Below are 10,837 nucleotides of genomic sequence, written 5' to 3'. Positions count from 1 at the left end.
TCTTTCCCCATAGAAATAAAAAATATTTTACTTTTGTAAAAATTGAATGTCTCCAATCTAAGATTACTGTGGACTGCTATTTGCTATTTATTATGGCGAGTAATAAATATTATATTCTTGACATAGAGATACCGGTTAAAATGCTATGAAACTCTCATTGAAATTTGAAGAAAAACTTGTACGGTGCTTCTTCGATGCATAGTTTGTGTTTGCTTTATCACACAAGTTTAAGTCCGGTAGATTAAGTGTGTAGTTTTCTGTGTCAGTGTCCCGGGTAATTTGACCCACTAAAATGGAGAGAACTCTTTGTCAACACACATACTTGAAGGCTAGTGCAAACTTGCATAGTTGGGTTTGAAAGAAAAGATAAAAGATCATATATGAAGATTGCAGGGTTGACTTTGGGATAACTGCCCCAGTGTCCCCTTTCTGTTTGGGAATGTACATGCTCCCTGGGACCAGCAGTTAGCGTAATGAAACATGCATGCTCCCTGTGTGGTGTCTGGCCCTTGTACCTCCTGAGCCAGACAGCCTGGGCGGGACGGCGTGGGAGGAAGCGGCATGTTCCAGGCCTAGCAGGCCATGAATAACCTGTTCAAGTCAAAGAATCTTGGCTTTGGTGACTAACTATAAGTAATTTCACAGAGAGGAGTTAGTGCCTAACGCGGTGTTTAATGAACATAATACGCTGAAGGGAAACCTCTCTCTCTGGTAAAAATGCTCGACTGTGCTCCCTGGAGGAGACCCCTTCCACCTGCTCCCAGTCCGTCACCCTCACGCACAGACAGGGCCCTCAGCATGGAAGCTAAGGGCCGCCTCCAGTGCTCCAGCAGCTTCAGTACAGCCCTGGAAACCTGCGAGCTGCTTACACAGTAGTTGTTCACTTTTGGATTTTTTGGTCTATAGATCTTTTTGAGGGTAATGAAAGGTAAAAATCTCTCTTCAGAAATACCCATGTGAGGCCCGCTCTGCAGCCTAGTGGTGAGGTGAGGAGGATCCCACCTGGCCGACTGCATTTCGAACTCCAGCCCCAACAGCTTAGAACCTGCACTGGTCACGTGTGCATGTGTGCCCCAACCCCACCAGGACAGAGACATGGGGGAGAAGGAACTGTGGCGTGACAATGCACTGGGGGTGCTCTCTTCCTCTCTGTGTCTCTGGCGAGCACATAGGCCCTCAGGAATTAAAAAAAATGAGAAAAACTCACATGTACACACACACACACACACACACACACACACACACACGCTACATAACGTAATTGTAGGAATGTACTACTCCCTTAAAGCTACCTGGAACCTCATCCCATGTCAGCGTGTTCCGGGACACCCCTGAGCACTTCTATTGATAGTTTAAAGCAGTTTGTAGACCGACTTTGAAGGTCCCCCGACTATGCACTGACTGTCCTTTTCTCTGTGTAGACGACTTTGCTGTACTGCCCTAGCTCCATAGATTTGCAGACGTTAGCAGAATGGAACTCCTCCCCCATCAGCCACCAGTTCGATGTGGTTAGTCCCTCACACATATGGATCTTTGCACACGTGACCCAAGGCCAAGACCCGTGGATCATCAGCCTCTCCAGTTTCTTAAAGCAAGAAAACCTTCCTAAACACTGCCCCACAGCCGTGAGCTACGCTTGGCTGTTCGCGTACACGAGACTTCAGTCGCTGTCCCCGCAGGTCGACTTGAAGTAAGTTATTTCACCAACATCTCATTTTAAATGTGTAGACCGTCGGCTCTCAGTAGGTGTGCGTGTGTGAGAAGTAGTGCGGATCGAAAGTCTTGGAAGTCGTATGCCCTTCCGTTTTGATATCTTAAGGAGAAAGAAGAAAATTCTGAAGGGTCTTTAACCCCTTTATCTTTTACATGTAATTCAGTCTCACCAATTTTTTTTTTTTTTTTTTGAGAGAGAGATTTTTGTTATAGGGCGTATGCACTCTCTGGAGAGACAGAGAGACAGAAAGCGAGAAATTACCCCTGGGGTGGATGGCTGCACCGCAATCCCTTCTCCATTCTCATGGGATTTTGGGCACGCACTCATGCGCCCACTGTGAATTCTAGGTTGCTGGGTCCAGGGCTTGACCACAGCTGATGACGTGGGAGTCCAGCAACAAACCGTTATGCCATCTGCCGGCCCCAGTCTCACCAAATGTTAATGGTTGATTTATTTAATAGTACTGTGCTTGGTACATAGCATGTGTCCAGTGAATGTACATTTAATGAAAAAATTAGGGAAGTGAAGCGTGGACGTGGAGCTAGACAGTTGTAGATACAGGAGGAGAGGGAGACAGAGACCAAGCTCAGTGGCCTTACTGTTCCTGATCCATGAGGAGGAGGCCAGCGGAATCAGTCCTTCTTCTGGGTTCGACTGTATAGGAAGGTACTTTTAAAAAGATTATGGAAAAATAGAATTAAAGTACCAGTTTATTTGGGTATAAAAACACTTTAAATCAATGCATATTTTTGTAAATTTTCCATGAATTTATGGAAGATCTTCTGGTTTATTTTTGGTATTTCTGTGTATTTCTGTTAATGATATACATATGTAGCTCTTCAGGCATTATGTGCTGAATGGTATTTTTTTTTAAAGAATTATTTTTATATAACTTTATTTTTATTTACTTATTTTAATTTGACTAGAGAGGGACAGAACGAGAAAAAGAGAGAGGGAAAGTGAGAAAGCAAGCTGCCAAGTCTAGGACTCACATCGTGGTCAGCCATGTGGGAGTCCTGCGCCCATCACCACCACGCCACCTGCTGGCCCCAGAACGTTAGGTTTTTAAAATGAAGATTGACACTTGCTACTCTAGATGACATTTATGGCCTTGTCCAGTTTAGTCTTCCCTAACTGCCATGTTTTAAATGATCGCCCCTCTTCCGTGTCCCGTCTCTTCCTTCTGCTCTGTTTTTCTTCATCCAATGTGGCTCCCTCCAACATCATTTTATTGATTTCTTGTGTGGCTTCCCTAGTGCACAGGAGGCCGGTGACTTTTGCCTGTTTTTTTGTTTTGGCCATGTCGCCAGTGCTCAGAACGTTTTCTGCCATACTGAGACACTGTGCGAAGACACCCTTGTTGATGTGTATGCATTATTTACTGTCATGTGTAAAAACCTACCGAAGGCAAGGATTACGTGGATGTGTTAGTGTTTTGTTGTGTTTTGTTGTGTTTTGCTCTCAGTCCTGAATCCCAACAGAGCTTGGGTGTTTGAAAGATGTATGGAATTGTTCCAAAGTATTTTATTGGTGTAACCTTTCAAGACAAATTTGCCAACAGCCTTAAAAATGTGGAAAAAATGTGCTATTCCATTTCCGAGAATGACCTAAGAAAACAATTATGCTTATGTTCCAATTAAGCCTATATTAATGTACTGCCTTGTGTATAATAGAGAAAATTGCTATTAGCGAAAGTGTTCAGTGTGAGTTTGGCTATATACAGTATGGTGACTTAGGCAATGATATCGTATACAGTCATCAAAATGACCTCATGGAAGTATAGCACTTTACGTGGAAAGACGCGAAAAACAGATGTTCAGTATAAAAAAGTAGGTATAAAACAAAAGAAGCAATATTATTCAGTTTCTACACATTAAAAGGGATGGATTGGCCTGGCCCAGTAAGGGAGCAAGTCCCACATGGCTGACAGTGGTTCAAATCCTGGCTCCAGCAACTTAAAAAACACACCTGGTGCCTGGGTGTGCGTGCCCCAAATTCCAGCAGGACGGAGAACTGACTGGAGGAGAAGGCACCGCAGCGGGACCACATCCCACGTGGGCGCCTTCGCCCTCTCCCTCCTTCTCTCTGTATCTGGGAAGCACACACTCCCTCTGGCAGTTAAAAAGGAAGAGAGAGGGTGTTTGTGCATGTAGAACACACGTGTGTGAACTGACGTCGTTTATTTTGGGGTGAGATTAAAGGCGATTTTAATTTTCCTTTGGTTTTCTTTCTACATTGAGCATGTATAATAACTTATAAAATGAGTCGTAGTAAAATATTAAACATTTTTTTAAAGTTATATGTATCTTTGTCACAGGGAAAATTGATTGTTTTTAAACTTAGGACCCCGTAATATGTTCCAGCTTTCAGCCTCATACTTCATTGTTCATGTTATAGAATTCCAAGGTATTTAGTACTAACAATGACAGCCCTAATACCCCCCATCTCGATAGAGATCAGCCTTAGTTACAATGAGACTGTCCGTCCCGCCCATGGTGGCCTGTCCCACTCACACACCTGCTCAGCGCTGGGCCACGTGGGCGGCCTGGGTACCTCCGTGCATGGAGGTCTACGCGGTAGGGCCAGCAGGGAGCCTGAAGCGGGAGGGGGTGGCACGGCAAGACCGCGCAGTTCACGCCTGCCCTCGCTCTCGCAGCAGCCCCATCAACGCTAAGAAAGTGAGCACCGCCTCGAGCAGCGACTCCTACGTGGGCCTGTGGAGGAACTACCTGATCCTGTGCTGCAGCGCGGCGGCCTCCTCGTCCTCGCCTGCGTCCGCCGGCTCGGTCAGGTGCTCTCCCCCGGAGACGCTGGCGTCCACCCCGGATAGCGGCTACAGCATCGATTCTAAAGTAAGCTTTCCAGGTCCGCCAAGGGACAGGAGCAGCACGTGGAAGTCGTGTTTTAACGTTTGTTTTCCTTGACAGTAAAACCTGGTTAGGAAGTGTGCTACGTACTTGCACTAAAAATGAAAATATTTGAGGAAATCTCATTACCATTTATGGATTCATAGTCAGATCAGTAATACATACACAGTGTTTTGGGACCCACCAAGTTCTATGGTGGTTAAGGCAGCCGGGACCCCACATGGCCAACTGTGTGGTTCAAGTCCCAGACCCAGTGGCTTGTACAGGCCAGCACATGTCTGTGTGTGCCCAAACTCTCTTGAGAGTGGAGGAGAAGGGATTGCAGCATGGTAATCCTCTCTAGAGATGATTTCTCACACACACACACACCCACGAATTATTTATTTTATTTTATTTATTCATTTATTTTAATTTGATCAGAGAAAGACATACAGAGAGAAGGAAAGTGAGAAAGCAAACCACCAGGTCTAGGACTCAAACTGTGATCGGCCATGTGGGAACGTTCAGCGCCTTAACCACCACGCCACCTGCTGGCCCAGGGGTGATTTCTTAGTTTCCCTCTCTCTCCCTCTCTCTGTCTTTCTCCAGCAAGCACACACATCCCATAACAAACTAGAATAAAAATGTAAATAAATTCTTAAAAAATACATATGTCGTTTTTGATGGAGGAGAAAAGCCCACACTTGCGTAGCTTTTCCGATCTGACACACAGCATGATGGAGGGATTTGAGGCACCCCAGAAAACTAAGACCAGAGTGTCTGACATGTACACTGATGCCCATTGTTTTTTATTTTTATTTTTTATTATTATTTCTCTTTTCTTTTTTTTTTTTTAAGTTTGTAATGAGCATGGGTGTTCACCCGAGAGAGATTGGGGGTAAGGGGGAGTGAGGAAGCGAGCCACCAGGTCTGGTACTCAGACCGCTGTCGGCCACGTGAGAGTCCAGCACCTTAAGCACTGCTCAACCCACTGGCCCCACTGCTGCCTATTTTTAGAAGTAATTTTGTTTTATTCATATTCATGGATTCAAAGATACAGGATCGGTAATGGAGGAACAGCCTGTTGTGTGCCGGTGAGTATCGGTAAGAAACCCAGAGGCCCACAGATTCAGGTAATGAACTTGCACTCAGCTGTGGGATGATAGATGCTTCCACCTTGAGGCTGCGTGTTCGCGCCTTGGCGAACCTCGCGGACTGTCCGTGCTGTGGCTCCAGCTGCACTGACCGTGAGCAAGGTCGCTTCGTGGGCCACCCTGCATCGCGGCTGCTGTAACCGTACTGTCTCTTCCAGATTATTGGCATCCCATCCCCTTCGTCGCTGTTCAAGCACATAGTTCCAATGATGCGCTCCGAGAGCATGGAGGTCACGGAGTCCCTCGTCCTGGGGCTCGGCAGGACCAACCCCGGAGCTTTCAGGTGACTGCCTTACGTCTTCCTCTTTGCCTCTTCATCTCTCCTTGGTGAGCACCTGTGCCCTTTAGCCAAGAGAAGAAAAACGTGATTTCAACTTGTTAAAAAATCATCAGATTCCAGGACCAGCAGTTAGCGTAATGACTATGTCGCTGGACTCCCACATAGTCGACCGCGGTTCGCGTCCCAGACCCGGTGGCTTAAACTCATGCCAGGCGTATGTGCGTGCGTGCCCAAGATCCCGAGAGGAGAATGGAGGAGAAGGGATTGCGGCGTGGCCATCCCCCCTGGGGGGTGATTTCTCACTTTCTGTCTCTCTGTCTCTCTCTGTCTGTCTGGCGAGTGCACGCGTCCTATAGCAAAAAAAAAAAAAAAACACATCAGATTCCCACAAATAGACATAATTTTTGAGGCAAATACATGGGATTACATTTTATTTTGGTGCTTTAAAAATTTTGGCAGGGACCAGCAGATGTTGTAATGGTTATGTCCCAAATAGTTGACCACAGTTCAAGTCCTGGACCTGGCAGCTTAAAATTCAAACCATACATGTATGTGTGCATGCCCAAAATTCATGAAGGAGAAGGGACTATGGGGTGGCCATCCCCCTGGGGGGTGATTTCTTGCTTTCTATCTCCCTGACTTTCTGTGTCTCTGTCCATCTCTCTGGCAAGTGCACCATGCCTTATAGCAAAAATCTCTCTCTAAAAAAAAAATAAAAAATTCCCAAATCTTGTACAATGAGCATCTTTAAAAATTTCTCTATTTATTTTATTTGTTTATTTACATTTAATCACACATGATTACAGTATATGGCATTTCTTTTTCCAGTGCAAATACCATGTGTGTCAATCAAGACAAAGATATTACTCTATAACTTGTCATCAGCAAATAGCTTCTCATTTTCTCTTATTCACTTATGTATACTTTTAATTGTGTTTTCCTTCCCTTTTCCTCTCCCTCCCTTCTATACTAAATTTTTTTCCCTATTTTGTTGACTCACAAAATATCTTAAACTAAAAATATGGACAAAGCTAGAATCTAGTGACAAGAATACTGTAATTTTCTTCTGAAGCATTTTTTTCTCTCCATTTCCCCCTTTTACTAAAGACAGGTATAAACTACCTTATCTGTAAAATAATTAGGTTAATCTCAATTTGGTCTGTTATTTGCACAAAGCCCCATAGAAATTCAATTCTGGGATCAGCAGTTAGCATAATGGCTATGTTGCTGGATTCCCATGTAGTCGACCGCAGTTCGCGTTCCAGACCTGGTGACTTAAACTCACGCCAGGCGCATGTGTGTGCGTGCCCAAGATCCCAAGAGGAGAATGGAGGAAAAGGGATTGTGGTGTGGCCATCCCCCCTGGGGGGGCGGGGTGGTTTCTTGCTTTCTGTCTCTCTGTCTCTATCTTTCTGGCGAGCGCTCGTGCCCTCTAGCAAAAACCTCTCCAAAAAAAAAATTCAATTTCTGATGCAAGGCAGCAGATTCTGTTGTATTATTGAATTCATGCAAATAACCATTCTGTCACAAAATAAGAATGCTCACAAATATTTTCCAATTGCAAAGGGGTCAGGAAAGGAGAAAAAGTTTGTTTCAATTTTTAAAAAATTTAACAAATTGTTGAACCTATCAACAACCCACAAGAGAACCAAAATCCTTACATCTGGAAGACAAAGCCTAGAAGAAAATCAGTAATGTTTTAGACAAAAATCATAGAATTCTACTTCACCAGGTCAGTCTCATGTAATCTCTCTTCTGTTGAATTTGCAGTGTTACTGTGGTCTGATCTTTCTGTTTAAATCCTGAAAGTTAACATGCAGCATTATTATTGATATTTCCAAACTTGTCTCTACCATTAAGTTGGCCTTTTTCTTGTTCATTTTTGTTCTCTTATTTCTGTCTGTCTTTAGTTTTCTTGATAGAGCACTCCCTTCAGAACTTCTCGAAGAGCTGGTCTGGTGTTGGTAAATTCTTTCAGGTTTTGTTTATCAGAGAATGTTTCGGGCTTTTCTTCCCATAAGAAGCATAATCATGCCAGATACAGTATTCTTGGCTGAAATTGTTTTTCTCTTAACTTTTGAATATATTTTCCCATTCTTTCCTTCCTTGCATTGTTTCCGATGAGAGCTGTGATGTTAGCCTGGTGGGATATTCTTTGAAAGTAACTTGACATTTCTATCTGGCCAATTTTAGTATCTTGTCTCTCTGTGTTTTGGTCAATCTGGCTATGATGTGCCTTGGAGATCTTCTTGGGTTGATTCTATGTGGAGTCCTTTGTATTTCTTGGGTCTGGATATTTGAATGCCTCTCTAGGTTTGGAAAGTTTTCTTGCAGGATTTCTTGGAATAGATTATCCATGCCCTTATTGTATTAAGTTTCTTCACCTGGGATACTGATTATCCAGATGTTTGGGTGTCTAATAGTATGTAGTATTACTCATATATTATTTGCATTTCTGGGTTATTTTCTCAGTCTTTTTGGTGTATTTTTCTAGATCAGATATTCTGTCTTCTATATCTGAGATTCGATCTTCTGCATGATCTAATACTTTTTTTAAAAAAATACTTTCAAAGGAGGTTTTGATTTCCTATATTACAGCCTTCATCTCTAACAGTTCCATGTGATTCTTTTTTATAGTATTTCCTCTTTCAGATCATGTAAGAACTTCCTCACCTCCTAGAACTCATTGTCTCTTTTCTCCTGCATCTTCTGGAGTTTGTTGTCTCTCTTGTCTTGCATCTCTGCCAGCTTTGTCACTGTGCATATTTTAAATGCTTTTCTGACATTTCTGAGTTCCATTGTACTGTCTGTGGATGGTGAAGGGCTGTTCTTTCCTCTTGGGGGAGAGATATCTCCTTGGTTTCCCACACTTCTCGTGCCTCTGGTGATTCCTGGTCATCAGGTGGATTATCCATTACTCCCTACGTTCTTGGAGTTAATGCTGAGTGCCAGAGGTGTGCGAGCGGCAATGACCTGCAATATCTCTGCAGTTCCGTTTCCCTGATCCTAATCAAGCAACCTGCACTTTTGGGATCAGCAGTTAGCATAATGGCCATGTCGCTAGACTCCCACATAGCCGACCACGGTTCGAGTCCTGGACCTGGTGGCTTAAAACTCACGTCAGGCACATGTGCATGCGTGCCCAAGATCCCAAGAGGAGAACGGAGGAGAAGGGATTATGGCATGGCCATCCCCCCTGGGGGATGATTTCTGGCTTTCTATCTCTCTGTCTCTGTCTGTCTGGCAAGCACACATGCCTTATAGCAAACACCTCTCAAAAAAAAAAAAAAAAGGCAACCAGCACTTTTGTCAATGGAGCTGGGAATTACAAAGGCCTGACAGTTTCTCGGGAATAGGTGCACCAGGGCTGAGCTGTGGGATTTCAACTAAGAATTCAGAGGTGTGTGGGAGGAGAGGAGCCGCGCTCTCCATAGCTCCGTGTTTCTCCCTGCTGCTCACTTTGCGCCTCTGCTCTCTGAGTTTTAGTCATTTGGTGGTATATACACATTTGACTAATTTGTTGGAGGTTTCTGCTACTGTAAGCTCATACGCTTCACTTAACTCTGAGGTACTTCTGTGCCTATTTTCCTCTACTACTGTGATTTCAAACATTGTATCCACAGAAAGAGATCTGAATTCAGATTTATAAAGATGAGTTTTTCCTTTTCTGTAGCAAGTCATCGGGGGGTTGAGGTTTTCTATGACACTAAAAGTACTCTGTTGTCTTGCTGCTGTGCACTCACGCCTGTCTAGACACTCAAAGTGTGTGGAAGCTCACTTCACGAGGAGTTGGGCCCGAAGGCCATGAGTACCTTTTTCCAAATATAAACAAAGAGAAACTTATCATTTTTATGACACTCATACTTTTTGACCTATTAATGTTTTTGGTTTCGGTTTTTGCCATAGAGTGCATGTATTCACCAGAGAGAGACAAAGAGAGGGAAAGTGAGAAATCACCCCCGAGATGTGGACATGCCTCAGTCCCTTCTCCTCCACTTTCCTCTTGGGATTTTGGGCATGCACACACACATGCCCCACATGGTTTTCAAGCTGCCAGATCTGGGACTCACCTGTGATCAGCCATGTGGGAGTCCAATGCCTTAATCACTGTGCCACCTGCTGGCCCCATTTTGACTTTAATTTAATTTGTAAAATCCTAATGTGATAATCAGAAATAAAAATAATGATTGAGGGGCCAGCAGATGGCATAGTGGTTCGGGTGCAGGACTCCCATATGGCCGACTGCTTTTTGGGTCCCCAGACTCTGTGGCTTGAAAATCATACCAGGCTCATGTGTGTGCATGACTCAAATCCCAGGAGGAGAAGAAAGGAGAAGAGATTGGTGTGACCATACCCCCGGGGAATGACTTCTCACTTTCCCTCACTCTGTGTCTCTCTGTGCACACACCCTATGGCAAACACCTAAAAGATAATAATAAGAATAATGATTGATGTCCAGAGTTGTTCACTGCTAATATGGTATTTACATAAAATTAGATAAAATTGAATGATTCATTAAGAAATGAAAATGGTTAGGGAAATTATGGTATCTCACCCAATGATAGAATATTACAAATTAATTAATTAATGGCATGAGAAAGTAATTGTGCAGGTTTTAAGAAAAGTGGATGCCGGGCTAGCAGGTGGCGTGGAGGATAAGGTGGCTGGATCCTACATGGCCAACTGTGCTGTTCAAGTCCCAGACCAGGCAGCCTGAAAATCATGCGGGGTACATGCGTGAGCGTTGTCCACATTCTGAAAGGAGAATGGGAGAGAAGGAACTGTGGTGTGGCCACCCCCAGGGGCTGGTTTCTCTCTCTCTCTCTCTCTCTCTCTCTCTCTC

At 44.1% G+C, this 10,837-nt stretch overlaps 1 protein-coding gene across 1 annotated transcript in view; it reads left to right on the top strand.

Annotated features, from left to right (window-relative positions):
- The window catches only part of FRYL (FRY like transcription coactivator), a 210,074-nt gene that overhangs the window by 114,765 nt on the left and 84,472 nt on the right, over positions 1-10,837 (top strand). Inside the window, 3 exon segments of the mRNA XM_027775907.1 lie at positions 1,422-1,690; positions 4,371-4,566; positions 5,873-5,997. Coding sequence (XP_027631708.1) covers positions 1,422-1,690; positions 4,371-4,566; positions 5,873-5,997 — 590 coding nt within the window.

This window comes from Tupaia chinensis, unplaced genomic scaffold (assembly GCF_000334495.1).
Source record: "Tupaia chinensis unplaced genomic scaffold, TupChi_1.0 Scaffold000054_1, whole genome shotgun sequence".
Classification (NCBI taxonomy): domain Eukaryota; kingdom Metazoa; phylum Chordata; class Mammalia; order Scandentia; family Tupaiidae; genus Tupaia; species Tupaia belangeri.
Note: the sequence above shows the minus strand (reverse complement) of the source record. Positions and strands in the feature narration are given on the sequence as shown.